This window comes from Pseudochaenichthys georgianus, chromosome 5, assembly GCF_902827115.2.
Source record: "Pseudochaenichthys georgianus chromosome 5, fPseGeo1.2, whole genome shotgun sequence".
NCBI classification, from domain to species: Eukaryota; Metazoa; Chordata; class Actinopteri; order Perciformes; family Channichthyidae; genus Pseudochaenichthys; species Pseudochaenichthys georgianus.
The window spans coordinates 35,267,553-35,283,378 of NC_047507.1; the positions used below are offsets into that span (position 1 = coordinate 35,267,553).

Consider the following 15,826-nt stretch of genomic DNA (forward strand, 5'->3'; position numbering starts at 1 on the left):
TCCTGCACTCCTCTCCCTTTTCTCCTGCTGTTCTTTTTATTTCTCTCAATCATCCTTCTCCTTCCCCAATCCTGTCCTCTTCTTCCTCTAACTTTTATATATTTACAGGAACATCAAACAAGAAAAATACAAAAATTGAATAAAATTGAATCAAATATAAAAAACAATAATCGAAAAGCAGCAGAGGAGAGGTGAGGTCTTCCTCCCTCCTCCTGTTCATTCTTCTCCCTTATCTCCTCTCTCCACCCTGTCCATCCTCTCCTCCTCTTCCTGCTCTCTCCCCCTCTTCTTCCTCTTCCTCACCTCATGGTCATGTTTCTGCTTTGATGACATCATAGAGGGTGAGGTCACTCGGGGCTAAACGTTGCAGTGTGTGTCCGTGTGTGTCCTGTTTATGCATACGGACGTAATGCATACACAGCTCTGTAATCAGCTCTCTTGTGGTTTTCATGTTTCTTCTTCGATGGCTCGAAATAGAAACGGGTTTGTTTCTGCAGTGAGAGAAAGCTTGCAGGGTTTCATCTTCATCACTCTGGCCTCCGCGACGTACCAAAGGTTTACAGAATGGCTCATTGACTTTCCCAGGTTCCCTATTTGCATTGGGTTTGAGTCCCGAACAGTCCTCCATTGCCTTGTCCTTAATCTTGTCCCGTGACGGAGTCGATCTGTGTGAAGTACTGATTACCAGCTTACGTGATGATTGGGGCCTGAAATGTGAAATGAACCTGAATGGGTTTTGGCTTTGTGCTGAACGTCATGAGACACGGCCATTACATACTTTTTGTGACTGCCAACTGTTATCATAGATCACGTCATTCCCCACGTCTGTGAGGAGTGTGTCGTCACAGACGTGGGGAATGACGTGGGGAATGACGTGATTTATGATAACGCTTTGTAACAGCCCTCAATTAGTGAAAGTGCCGACTGCTCCCGTTTCGTCCAACACTCCAGTCCAGTTTGTGGCGGAGGATTGTTTTGGAGGAGATTCACCTTTACAGCTTCTCCCAACATCAATACGATTCGTTCTCAAAGGAATACGAAGGCAGCCAAATGTCGTTGGAACAAAACAACATGGATTGCTGATTGTTAAAAACGGTAAGAGTAGGGTCTCCGTTTTACGTTGGGAACCTCCCTCCATGACTCTGAACCAATCACAATGACTCTGCTTCACTTCACTCACAGCCAGAGTCACTATAACTGTCAAATCAGCGACATGTTCGTTGACATTCTGTAAATCTAATTTGAACAGTCGTGTGATATAAATTCTTTATTATAAAACACATAAAAACAGCCCAACATTAACATTCCAACCAGTCCTACTGCACAATACTTTATTCATCCCATGAGTGGGAGTTCCGTTTTCATTCTGTTGAGCAGTACACCTATGCACACACATGACCTATACACATTGGGCTGAAATACACACACATGAACAATAAGAACGTCAGAGGGATGCGGACCCTGAATTGAACCCTAAAAATGCATTTACATCTGCAAGACATCTGTATGAAGGATAACATAGACTACTGTCGACTCGCAAGCCCAGTTTCTGTTTTCTCTTGGATAATTAGTTTGTCTTTTTCATTGTGAATGAATCTGAAAGACGTGAGAGCCAGTGTTTGATCGTCTTCTCTTCAACCGATGCCCAGATTAAAGAGAGTGACACTGACTCTGTATCTCACGTGCTCAGTAACCAACTGAAAGACATTAAAAGCCTTTGGGGGATCAACGGCCCTCTCTGAGCGGCTGGTTCATGACTCATACGACTCTTATTAAGCCGCTCCGTTATTACAGCAATGCATCATGGGGTGATGTCATCAGTATGGGAGTGCCGACATGATGCGATGGGGGAAGACTGTCGACCTCGCTGCTCACGGGTCAGGATGGAGGACCTGAAGTTGGATTTGAAGTGATCAATCATTTGACAGCAGATTAAAGTTACACTGGAGAACTAAAGGGTCACTTCGCCCCAATTATTGGAAACATACGCTCTTCCGGACCTCTAGTCTTAATGCAAGGGTGGTACATTTTTGGAGCTCGATGTCATTGAAAATTGACAAATGAATCACATCTTTCCCCATTACTCTTCATTATACTGCGAACATGCTGTCAACCGTTTTCATTGGAACACGCATATCCATTCATTCACGTTCATTGTGTCAAGGGACTATTTATCTTTAGTAAACCCACAAACCAGCAGTTTTTATTTATTTCTTGCCTTTATTGTAGAGACAGAGTTGAAACTGGGAGGGGCACGACATGCGGTCCCTCGCTTTGGGACCATGCCAAGGTACAGGGGTCCCATCCTCTACCAATTCGGCTATACGGCAGCCCAAACCAGCAGTGTCTCGAAGTAAAGGTACCTTATAGTGCATAATGAACTCAGCCAGGCTAGCTCTTCCATCTGCTTCCAGTCTTTGTGCTAAGCTAACTGTCTGTTGGCTTTATACTTAAAGGTGGGGTAGGTACGTTTGAGAAACCGGCTCGAGATACACTTGTTGTTATATTCCATGGAACATTTCACTAAAACATAATAGGCTAGTGTTTAGCTGAAGGTAATTGGTCATTACATGTAGATAACATATGTGCATTGAAAACACAGATCACTAAGAGGTAACGGTCAACAACGACAAAAAAGGAAAAACAATATTGATGAGACAATCGTTGATGATGGTCTTTTGTGTCATACAGCTGGAGGAGTGTGTGAGTGTGTTGAGTAAAAGCGATGCTAGTAACTTATTAGGCACCACTTTGAAAAGGCTACTGTGTGTGTGTGTGTGTGTGTGTGTGTGTGTGTGTGTGTGTGTGTGTGTCACCTCTTTGCAGGGGAGGTGGCTGTTGAAAGTGTGTATGTATGTGTGTGTATTAGAGTCAGGGGTGGGTGAGAGTGGTTATGATCTCACTGTTGAGGAATCTGTGTACCATGGGTCAAACCTACTGTGTACACACACACACACACACACACACACACACACACACACACACACACACACACACACACACACACACACACACACACACACACACACACACACCACACACACACACTCACTCACACGCACCTCATCCTGTTTACCACTGCAGGTACCTCCTGTCCTTTGTTGGAAAGGATATTTCCACCCAATATGTGCTTTCCCTACAATACTTTGACATTGTTCTCAGCTTTAAGTATTTTTTAATGATGCTCTGGTGTTTTTTATACTACAAATGTATGTATTTTAGTCTATGGATAGACAACAAAAAAAAATCAAATTTAAAATGTAATCAGATTGGTCAGGTATTACAGGTCCATTTTTAAAAGACATACAACACTGAAATATAAATAAAAAAAGGTAGTTATACCGATGTTTCCACTGAGGTGACTGGGATCGTGTGCCGATGTTTCCACTGAGGTGACTGGGATCGTGTGCCGATGTTTCCACTGAGGTGACTGGTGTCGTGTGCCGATGTTTCCACTGAGGTGACTGGGATCGTGTGCCGATGTTTCCACTGAGGTGACTGGGATCGTGTGCCGATGTTTCCACTGAGGTGACTGGTATCGTGAGCCGATGTTTCCACTGAGGTGACTGGGATCGTGTGCCGATGTTTCCACTGAGGTGACTGGTGTCGTGTGCCGATGTTTCCACTGAGGTGACTGGTATCGTGTGCCGATGTTTCCACTGAGGTGACTGGGATCCTGTGCCGATGTTTCCACTGAGGTGACTGGTATCGTGTGCCGATGTTTCCACTGAGGTGACTGGTATCGTGTGCCGATGTTTCCACTGAGGTGACTGGTATCGCGTGCCGATGTTTCCACTGAGGTGACTGGTGTCGCGTGCCGATGTTTCCACTGAGGTGACTGGTATCCTGTGCCGATGTTTCCACGGAGGTGACTGGTGTCGCGTGCCGATGTTTCCACTGAGGTGACTGGTATCCTGTGCCGATGTTTCCACTGAGGTGACTGGTATCGTGTGCCGATGCGTACACACATACATGTACACACAAAATGAAAATGGAGGGTTCGATAATACAGGCACCGACATGCATCTTGACTTCAGTGAGGGCTTTTGCCAGATTGGGTATCTCCAATAGCCGCTTTCACACCGCAGGACTTGCGGTACTTTAGTGCCGGCACTAAAGTACCGGCACTAAAGTACCGGCACTAAAGTACCACGGCACTAAATCCGCCAGGGGGCTAGTGCCAATCGCATTCACACCGCAGTACTTTCCCTGAGGCACGATTACGCTGACGTCACTTCGTCTTCTTCTTCTCTGGGTTTACTGGCAGGCCGCAAAACCACTTCACGGCGAGTACAACAAAAAAACGAGAGAAGAAGAACTACACGGGGGGGGGGGGGGGGGGTATAAAGCCCATCCGCTGTATGAGGCGTTTGTTTACTTTCCGACCTCAGACATGATGGAGTTCATAAGGGTAATTTACAAATAAAATACCCCATTATAACAATGGACTTTATCTTTATGTATTTATTATATATTACCCCCTCAGGCTGATTTTGGAAAAGGACATCAACCCTTGTTTGGTGTTTTTCCCTTATTTATCTAAAACAAATGACATGATAAATTACTTGTGTTTGTGTGTGTAAGACTTGTGTTTCTGATAAATTCAACCACCGACACCTGTCTGCTCTCACATTCTTCTATTCTGCACATTTGGGGTGGGACACAATAAATAAAGCTTCGCCAGTTTGTTTGTTTTATTGCACAGTCAAGACATAACAATAACGGCATCATGCTGTTCCAGGTGTGTCGTATGCATGTACATTGAAGTTAAATAACAGTGTGAAATGTAAAATAAAGTGTAAGTAGTTTCAAAACAATGTAACAGTGGCAATATATATAGCAGCAGACACGCCTTCGTGCAAGTTAGGTGTCAGTATTAAAAAACAGTGGCAATATATATATATATATATATATAATAACAATAGAAAATCGTTACCACTCTTATTATTGTGGTCTTTAATTTTTTTATAGTCCTGCCTGAGTTTCTTTATTTTTACCCGGCATCCGTGTGCACTGTGCACGATTCCCAGCTCAAGTAGCGAACATCGCTCAAAACATTTGGAGTTGGGAACTGCTTTCTGTAGAAGCTGCTGCATCCCGTCCTTGGAGTAAATTGCCAGAAGCGCCGACACTTCCTCATCATTCCACCGCTCCGGTGTTGTAGTACGTGTGGTCATAACTGCTTTAAAGTACAAAAAAACCACTCGCTCAGGTGTGGATTTGTAGCGAGGAAAAAAATGGCTGCCTAACAAAACAAATTCAGAGTCTAACGGGGCGTGGTTTGCAATTCGCCCAGCCAATAGAAATTGGCACTCTTTTGTCACCAGGTTCGTACCACCTCTCTAGCAGGGACTAAAAAGTACCAAAAGAGTTCCAAAAGAGTTCCCGGCACTGAGTAGTCCCGGCGGTGTGAACGCGACATTATTGGTACTAACGGAACTAAAGAACTAAAGTACCAGGGAAAGTCCTGCGGTGTGAACGCGGCTAATGTTAAAGAGCCCTGCTATTTCATAATGAAAGGATCTTTTTAAGATGATTTTATTGAGCAAGTTTTGATGACTTCATGGTGACTCGGTAGCACGCGGCCCCCCGGCTGCTGCAGAGCGACACTCGTATTCTTTGGGGCTGACATCAGTGTGACCATGAGCCGCAGGCGTAGACTGTTCACGAGTAAATTGTCGGGTAGAAAGCGGAACGTGTGTTTGTGAGACGCTGACACAGTCATCGTGTGAAGGAACAGCTGTTTCAACCGGGACAGATGTTGGAGTTGTGGAAGAGAGAGAGAGAGAGAGAGAGAGGGGGGGGGAGGAGGAGGAGGCAGGGAGGCAGGTATTCATCTGTCATAAAAAGTGAGTTACAGTTACCTGACTCACCCTCTGAGGTGTGTGTGTGTGTGTGTGTGTGTGTGTGTGTGTGTGTGTGTGTGGTGTGTGTGTGTGTGTGTGTGTGTGTGTGTGTGTGTGTGTGTGTGTGTGTGTGTGTGTGTGTGTGTGTGTGTGTGTGTGTGTGTGTGTGTGTGTGTGTGTGTGTGTGTGTGTGTGTGTGTGTGTGTGTGTGTGTGTGTGTGTGTGTGTGTGTGTGTGTGTGTGTGTGTGTGTGTGTGTGTGTGTGTGTCGCAACAGCATCTAAATAAAGACTTAGTGGTATTTGTTTTAAAATATTGGGATATTAAATAAATTCCATATAGCCAAGCCCTATTTGAAGCTAATGTACTTATACAAATATTTTTGATATTCTAAATGTGTATCCTCTTGATTGCAGTTATTGTAAGTTAGCTTTGGTGTCAGCTAAATGTATAAGTATTTCTATAGTCTGTTGTTCGCTGTTCTCAGTGTGAGTAACTGAACCCCAGGGCTTGCTATAGGTTGGTTAGTTGAAGTGGTTGTAGTTAGGTATTAGCGGAGTGGATTTGGCGGACCGTAGGGTTGTAGGTATTTCTGTAGTCTGATGAGGGCTCATTCTTTGACTTCCTGTTGCAGAGAGAGGGTGTGCCACTCTGATAAGAGAGGCTTTTTGTTCCAACCCAGTTCACCTTTACACTCAGACGTTATCTCCCTCCTCCTCTTTCCGTTTCTCCTTGTTTACTTTCTTTGTCCCTCCCAATGCAAACGTCACCCCTCCCGGCCCCACATCTCTACGTTTCCTTGTTGCCTTGGTATTGTTGTGTCTCCATAGCGACAGGTCAACAAGTCAGCAGGTATCTGCAGTGGCTCAGACGCCCCCTATCTGACGCAGATCCGGGCTAACAGGGAGCCTTTGTGTGAATGGAACTGTGGACAGATGCATCTCTGAATGAGAGAGGAGCAGAGCTGGTGTCTGTGGGAGAGGGTGGGGAGCCACGACAAACCTGCCTGGAGCCTTTTAATGACTGGAGCATGGACACGTGGAAAACTGAGCTCTCCTTTCACTGGTGCTCCAGACGTCAGGAGCATCCGTGAGGAGGAGAGAAACTCTTTGCTTACTGAAAGCCACTTGATTGTTTAACTGATTAGTTTATTAATTGAAAAATCAGTTGAAATATTTGGGTGGGGGGCGCGCGGAGAGAAAAAAAAAAAAAGTTTTAACAACATGTTTATTTATTGACTTTTCATTCCTGTATAATCATTTTGCGCAAAGATGGCACTGTTTGTCAGAGCACTTGATCCTTCTGGGATTTCATGAAGAACAGCTCCAGCGCCTGTGTGTACGGGACGCCTCTGGTGCTGGTCCATACCCACACAGTAAATAACCCAACATCTTGTACTGATGGTTATTAATCCTTATCACAGCAGCAGAGGTTTGAATCTGACCCATGGCCCTTGGCTGCATGCCCCCCCCCTCTTTGCCCATTTACTTCTTATCTTCAGCTGTACAAATAAAGGCAAAGTGCCCAAACATTGTAAAAAAAAAACAAGGCAATCTTGATTTTAAGCTTTTTATTTCTAGAATTGAGACGGAAAAACAAACTAATCAGGACAATTTACTATGTTTAATTTACTCAACAGCCGGTTGATATGATATGCAAATAATGTATATTTAGTTAATATTGCCAAAATATAAATGCATGGCTAATTTATCTGTCTAACTCTAGTTTCTGTATCATCACCAATAATTATACTTTTCTCAACGCCTTATTCCAAGACATACACAAAAAAGAAAATCTAAAATTGCCTAAAAAACGTTTTAAAACTGGGAATTTTCAGAGAACAGATTGATATTTAAGAATATGACATGACATTTTAAGATATTTGTTTGCACAGCTGTATATACTGTAGCTGTAGAGACTTTTAGGTTGGTACCTTAAATGTATTCTTATTAAATGCCCAACCCCACTAGCGACAAAGCTTATACCCCATTAAATGACCATAAGAAATATTCATTGGTTAAAAATGTATTTCGTAAACAATACCCTAAAAACTGAGTAGTCAACTGTAAAGATTAAAAGACCATTTAAGCATAATTTGTCTCACAGAACAGATGAGGATTCATAAGGCTTTCGGCCCCTAAATCGATCTGGTGTTTTGTCAGTCTGACTTTTGTTTTGTTACGTTTGTTTTGGCCCTATTACTTGTAAAGCGACCTTGGGTCCCTTGAAAGGCGCTATATAAATCCAAGCTATTATTATTAAAATGCGGAAAAGGCCCAGTTCTCAGGATATTTCTATTACTGTCGGTATTTAAAGTTACTTTAAATCTTTCTATGACCAGACTTGGGGTCTTCATCCACTCTCAGGAAAACACCGCTCCAGGGGCCACTTCCTCCCGAGACCCTCACTACATTTATTCGTGCTGGACGGGGTCAAGGACTTTCTCCCATTGGCACGATTGGTTTAACGCCGGCCAATACAGTCCTTACCCCTCCTGTTGTCTTCGGGTCAAATCTGACCGATTTACTACTTTCATCAATCATAACTTTTTGGTTTTAGATTAGATTGCATCAAGGCTTCATGACATCCTTCACAGCAGACATTTGAACATATAAAATGGCTGATCACCACTTTCATTGCATTTGGGATGATTTAGTCAACTTTGTAACACGCATGTTGTTCCCGGTCATGACCGCCATAAAGAAAAGGAATTGGTAACCATCCGGATCAGATAAAACACACACGTAAACACACACACACACTCTAGATGTGTGTCCCCTTATGTGCCCAATCCCCCCCATGTGAAGCACACACACACACACACAGAAGAATTTGACACATGTCCCGCTCGTATGTGCCCCTCCCCCCACATGGATCACACCTGGCACACGCAATACATGTTCAGTGTCTGTTCTTTGTATATTTACTGCAGTGTTTCATGAAAGACAATAGGAGGGTTAAAGGATATGATTAATAGCATTTGTCATTACCTGCCCAGGTGTGTGTGTGTGGGAGTGTGTGAGTGAGTTGTCCGTGTGAGTATCTGTGGTTGTGTTCTTTGGAACCAACCCAGAACATTACATGAGCATTGTTCACTTCGAAACACATTAGTTAAGCACTTTAGTCTCCTCGTTTTAGAGCCACACACACACACACACACACACACACACACACACACACACACACACACACACACACACACACACACACACACACACACACACACACACACACACACACACACACACACACACACACACACACACACACACACACACACACACACACACACACACACACACACACACACACACACACACAAACCCGAGACTTCAAATCTGAGGACACCCCAAATACGTTGGTGTGTTTCTGTTGTGTTGCTCTTCTTCTATCAGTGTTTTGACTCACTGCATTTTATATATTTGCCGACCCCCCCCTCTCTTCTCCCCCTCTCTCTTTGTCTCTAACATACTCTCGACCTTTATATGAACAATAGGCTACCATGGCGATAGCCTCGTTACTCACAAAACTGTGTCGGCAAGGACACACACACACACACACACACACACACACACACACACACACACACACACACACACACACACACACACACACAGAGTGTTGAGCTCCCCAGTCTGATGGTCTGAACTATTTTGAATGAAGCTAAAATAAGAAATATTTCACCCATACTCCACATTTCAAAAACATGGACAAACAATGGCACGGCATTAAAGCAACCTCTGTGTCAAGACCCTCTTAAGGGTCCCAACATATATGAGCTGTCACAACAGGACAGGAAATACATTTAAAAAAGTTTACTAGAAAATAGTAGTTTGGCGTTGGGAGGAAATCGATTCATGATTCACAACTTCCTTAATCGATATTGATGGTGCACCAAACCAAAGTTCTGACAAGAACAATCTCAGTTTTACATGTTATTGTTTTTACAGTTGTTTTTTAAATTGTCAGGTTTCTGAGAAAACAAGAATCAACCTGAGCAACCTGAGAACAGTTAAAGGCGAGTACGGCAAATAAAAGTTGTAACAAGCGGTAGCGCTGAGCAAAGTGACTAGAACGCAACCACACACTTATAAAAAACACTTACCAGGCTTCGTGTGGTTCTGTTTATTTACCTTACTTTGACCATCCGTTCGCTGTCATTGATCATTGTGGAGAGAGGCAGACGTGTTGTTTTGTATTATAGCAGCTATCGGATGGAATCAATACATGGGCTGCACAGGTTGTCATGTCCGACTATCACAAGTAGAATCACAATGAAAAATACGCCGGTAAAATGTGCCTCGAGAAAACTGCTTATGCCACAATAGGATAGCAACAACAAGTTGTCAAGATAGTCAGCTTCGCTTTGGTTGCTATGCTTAATCTGGCTTCGTATGATTAAAAGCAACACGATCATCGACCCGACGCCGTCTGGGAGAAAATCAGCAACGTAATTGGCGACGTCATGACGCAGCAGTGGCAGCACCAGTCGGGCTCTGGGCGGTGTGAACAGAACGGGGGTTGAAAAGAAAAACCGGTTCCGAACCAGAAGAGCGCAAGCACGGAGCTAGAACGGGAACCGCGTTGGTGTGAAAGGGGCAAAAGACTCAAATTATCACAATTTATTACTTTTCGGGGGAAATGACAGCCCTACTGGATACCACTCATAACCCTAACCCCTGTTCTTACAGCGAGGTTGTTTGCCTTGGTTTTTTGTATATTTCCATTCAGTGTCAATTTTGTCCTTATTTTTATGTTTCTTATCATACTGTACACAAATCTCAGATTTACCCTGATGTCCTTGACATATTTCACCCCGCCCTTCCAACTTTGAAACTATATAGAGCAAGGAAGCAGACAAAATGACTTTCCCTTTAATGAATACATTGTCATTATAGGAAAGAGGAATGCAGACGGAGATTAAAAATGACTGGAATGTTTTGTCTTTTTCACTCTGAACTCGGTGTGCTGCAACCAAAGATTAGCAAATAAGTGTGTGTGTGTGTGGTACCAGCTGGTACAGTCTGATGAATGAGTAACGTTACCCTGCTGCACTCTGTTCTGCTCTGCAAAAACAAAAGGGTAAAACCTGAATATTGACAGTTAACTGGGAACAGGTTGTTATCTCCATCTGGGCTCAGTGTGGCACCATTTTCACCCCCACCTGAAAGAAGCCTCAGTTTTCTGCAGTAGGATGACACACAGGTTGATCAGAAGCTGAGGCTGTGGTTTCTGCAGTTAAACTTGTCTGACAATACAAACTTAAAGGTCCCATGTCATGCTTCTCTGGTTCTTACCCGCCCCTTGTGTTATGAAGCTCTTTCTGCATGTAAACGGTCTGCAGAGTCACACACCCTCAAAGTGCACCCTGTAGAGAGTAAAACTCTCACACAGAGAAGACCTGTCTGTGCTGCCCCAGAACGCCTCGTTGGACATTTCTCTTTTTTTTTTATCTCTAAATACCTGGTTCTGTGGAATGACAGAACAATTCTGTCTAATTTGTAACCCAGCTCACACCGTCCGCTCCTCACAGCAGCGCGCCCCACAACGTCCCGCCAACACGGCACCCAGACCCCACGCAGCATTCTCATCTGTTTGTCATTACTGGTGTCATTTTCCGGTTGCTACCAAACGCCATTGTTACACATAATCACACATCAGAGCACAGTGGGCTCATAGGGAGGGGGGCAGGAGCTCCAACAAGCCGTGTAGGACAGAGAGTGATACACATACTATACAGAGATGCTGTGAGAAACCAATGTGAGTTTGGAACACTGAACAATGTGAATCTATTCTAGTATTCTAGTAGACCTCAACCATGGAATTATGATCAGTGGAAATGGCCATGTCATGGGACCTTTTTAAATGAAGTTGTTAATATCTCAATATCATATTATTTTCTTTCTCGCCCTGAGTTTTGTCGTGTTCGATTTTATTTTAATCATGTTTAACCTTCTCGGTGGCCCCTGTTATTTTTTAAATGTATTATGTTTAGAAAATCAGCTCAATGAGACTTGAAATGTCAATCATGTTTTATTATCATTAAAGTTATTTTCCTCACTGACATGCTGCTAAAGTGGACTCTCAACTTATGATTTGGGAATTAGACCGCGCCATAGGGTCACAAGGCCTTTTAAAAGTCTTTTATATATATTTTATATATGCATGTTAAAATTCTCTCCTCCTTCTTCAGACTCTAAAGCCATCGTGGACGGCAACCTGAAGCTGATCCTGGGTATGGTCTGGACTCTGATTCTGCATTATTCCATCTCCATGCCAGTCTGGGAGGGCGAGGAAGAAGAGGTAACAGAAGATTTTATATTGACTTGTATCCGTCTCATGACTTCAGAAAATAAATAAAGGTGCTATGTTGAATTATTTGAAAATTCTCTGAATGTCGTGTTTGGGTAATTGGATACTGAGAACGTTGTGATGGATGGTCTCACGTTTTTTAAAGAGGCATTACAATCTATACACTCATTGACAACACAAAGCAAACAACATGTTCATTGTTACATAAATACTTTTTAAAAATGGTATCACCTGAAAATTAAAAAGACAATACATCACAATTACAAACCGCCGTGAGAAATGTGACTGACTGGTGCTTGTTGTTGCAGGCAGAGTCAAAGACACCTAAGCAGCGTCTGCTGGGCTGGATCCAGAACAAAGTCCCCGACATGCCGATCAAAAACTTCAGCAAGGACTGGAGGAACGGCATGGCCCTGGGAGCGCTGGTGGACAGCTGCGCACCAGGTAGTGTGTGTGTGTGTGTGTGTGTGTGTGTGTGTGTGTGTGTGTGTGTGTGTGTGTGTGTGTGTGTGTGTGTGGTGTGTGTGTGTGTGTGTGTGTGTGTGTGTGTGTGTGTGTGTGTGTGTGTGTGTGTGTGTGTGTGTGTGTGTGTGTGTGTGTGTGTGTGTGTGTGTGTGTGTGTGTGTGTGTGTGTGTGTGTGTGTGTGTGTGTGTGTGTGTGTGTGTGTGTGTGTGTGTGTGTGTGTGTGTGTGTGTGTGTGTGTGTGTGTGTGTGTGTGTGTGTGTGCTTTTAACCCCTGTTGCTGGGGCTTGATATTTTAGTCTGTAAATAGTATGCAAAACAATTGTATTTACTTATACGTATCTTATTTTATATTGATATTAATAAATGGTGTGTGTGTGCAGGCCTGTGTCCCGACTGGGAGACCTGGGATCCAGTGAAACCCGTGATGAACGCCACAGAGGCCATGCAGCTGGCTGACGACTGGCTGGGCATCCCTCAGGTTAGATTCCTCTTTAAATGACTCGTTTAAATTTGTTTACCTTTCATTTGTATTATTCAATATTTTTATTACATTTTTTAAGTCATGACATACAGACGTTTCCCTTTGATTTAATGTATAACAGAAAGTAAGGAATATAACAAATTAAATGTATTGTTACTGAATGCTAACAATGCTAAGCTCTAATACATGTAGATGCAGGGGCTTTGCGTCTTGCACCGTGCAACAGCTGACGACCATCACATTACCTCTGAGCAGCCTTTCAGAACAGAAGTGGCTCTGCTGTGATCTCCTCCAGAGGTCACCAGTCGCTGGCAGCTCCTCACAGACACTGTTCGGTTTCCTGACTGTTAGCAGTGAGGAAACTCACTGACTTTGTTTGACACACTTTTGTTTAGAGCAAGAGGATGCAACCTCAGCTGAAACGGAGATGTATTATAATGGCTTATGTAACAAAAGACTGTTCTTGGGGAAATGATTAGGAAAGTATTTATTTACTGCTGCAGATATTAAAGCTTATGTTTGTCACTTAACTTTTAAGCCCTTTCTTCAGTATGTAGAACAACTCCAGCAGTTATTAAGTGAAGAAATCTGATTTCATATTCATAGTGGAATTGTAATTTGTGCCACGGCTGCATTACGTTATGCCCGGCTTCCTGTTAGTCTGCTGACACCCACAGGAAGTCTCCTCCAGAGAAAAGCTGACAAACCTCACACCCATGATGGTGGAAAATGAGTTAATTCCATTCAAAGATCTGACATTATAACGAGTTTTTTTAATATCCGACAGCTGAGCATGTGAAGTGACGTGTGGGGGGGAATGACGGGATCAGAATAAGAGGGCAGGGACTGTATGGTGAGACAGAGTTCAGGACTTCCCTGCCACATACCGGCCTTTTCTGCTTTGGGCTCCTTGGTCTCAATGAAGGGAAATCTTAAAGGGAAAAGTGCCTAATTCTCATTTCCCTTTGTATCGCTGCAATGTGGATAATATGTGTCAATGAATGCTTTCTAGTGATTCACATCAACGGTTTACTTCAGTTAGTAGCTCTGACGGAGCCTACACACGGCGGCGTGCGGTGGGCGTGTCTTGAGCTTGGGGAGTCAACGCGAACAACGCGACCAACAACCAACCACATGAATGTCCCGCCCCGGACATACAAAGCAAAGCATTCATGCTACATCCATGCTGGCTAAATATACTGTCTATGCTTGCTAGCTGTCCATTCTAACGAAATACACTGGATATAAACTCCCCAAACAAGCGAACACCTACCAGTTTCCCCCACTGTCTCTGCCACCTCCCCCCATGCCTGACTCCTCCGGTTTGTATCCCTGTATGTAAAGAGGGACTGGTCATAGAGTACCGGGTGATTCCCTACCGCCACGATCATTTTCTCCTCCTTTTGTTGACATATGGGAAATAACTGCGGTCTGGCTCTCCCAACATACACACGGTTTAATTGGCTAGTGCTTGTACTGTCAGATTTACATACGAGGGATTTGATTGGCTGACGCCTCGGTCGAGGCGGCAAAAGTAGAACATTGCTCTACTTTTGCAGCGAGCACCGCGAGAGAAGCTACGCTTTGCTCCCACAATGCAGTTCGGCGAATCGTGACGTCACCCCATTCAAAGTGAATGGGCAGAAGCGTTGAAGCGGCACCGCACGCCGCCGTGTGTAGGGGCCGTGCGTCTCGGCAACACGGGGAGAAGCAAAGTTTTTTGACATTTAGCAAAGTTTTGGAAAGATTTTATGATCATCTTTAGGAAATGGTTCATTTATAGTAAAACACTTTACTAAATCCTGTGAAGGAAAACCTTAAAATGATCATTAGTGATGTTTCCTAATTATTATTAATGCTATAATTGTTATAATAGTGTTTTATCATTAGTTTGTCATGTGAAATAATTATATTTGATATATTGTATCATAGATGATTATACTGTAGACGGCAACAATTTCATTTTGATTTAAATTAAAGTTGACTTAAATACATGAAATAAAACGTGATATACTACTGTATATTTGTTATGGATATTCATGTTCTTCAAATCATTTCCAAAATATTACAATGATTGACCAGAAACCAAGTACTATCGAATTATAAAGTACCATCTGTCTGATTCTTTTTGTTTTTTAATTTAAATAACAGAGATTAGCCACGTACTGACGTTCCAAATCTGATTTTAGGGATTTTCAATAATTAACAGATGTATTTGAGTTTATTATCCTAATTCTGACCCGTCTTGGTGTGTGTGCAGGTGATTACTCCAGAGGAGATCATGGACCCCAGTGTGGACGAGCAGTCGGTGATGACCTACCTGTCTCAGTTCCCCAAGGCCAAACTGAAGCCAGGAGCCCCTCTCAAACCCAAACTCAACCCCAAGAAGGCCCGCGCATATGGACCAGGTACACACACTAAAACTGAAAAACAAAATGGTTTAATAGAACACACACTGTTCATAGTTCATTATATTTTTGCAGATGTATTGTATGTATGTATGTTATGTTATGTATGTAAAAAGTGCGTGTGACCTATTCCTCCGAGTCTATGTATGCTAATGGGACACAGGTCTGTCTTACAATGTGAGGAAGTGAGCAGCTGTTAGTGTGAACAAAGGAAGCCACTCTGTATCTGACACACACACACACACCAATTGTAGCCTGCAGGAAGAAATTACCTTGAAATTGTTACAGGAAGCAGGACACACACACACACACAC

At 43.3% G+C, this 15,826-nt stretch overlaps 1 protein-coding gene across 2 annotated transcripts in view; it reads left to right on the forward strand.

Moving 5' to 3' along the window:
- The window catches only part of flnbl (filamin B, like), an 81,024-nt gene that overhangs the window by 15,007 nt on the left and 50,191 nt on the right, over nt 1–15,826 (forward strand). For both annotated transcript variants that reach the window (XM_034083918.2, XM_034083919.2), the window contains exons 2-5: nt 12,039–12,148; nt 12,466–12,601; nt 13,004–13,101; nt 15,365–15,512. In XM_034083918.2, the coding sequence (XP_033939809.1) occupies nt 12,039–12,148; nt 12,466–12,601; nt 13,004–13,101; nt 15,365–15,512 (492 nt within the window). The remainder of the gene's footprint in view (nt 1–12,038; nt 12,149–12,465; nt 12,602–13,003; nt 13,102–15,364; nt 15,513–15,826) is intronic.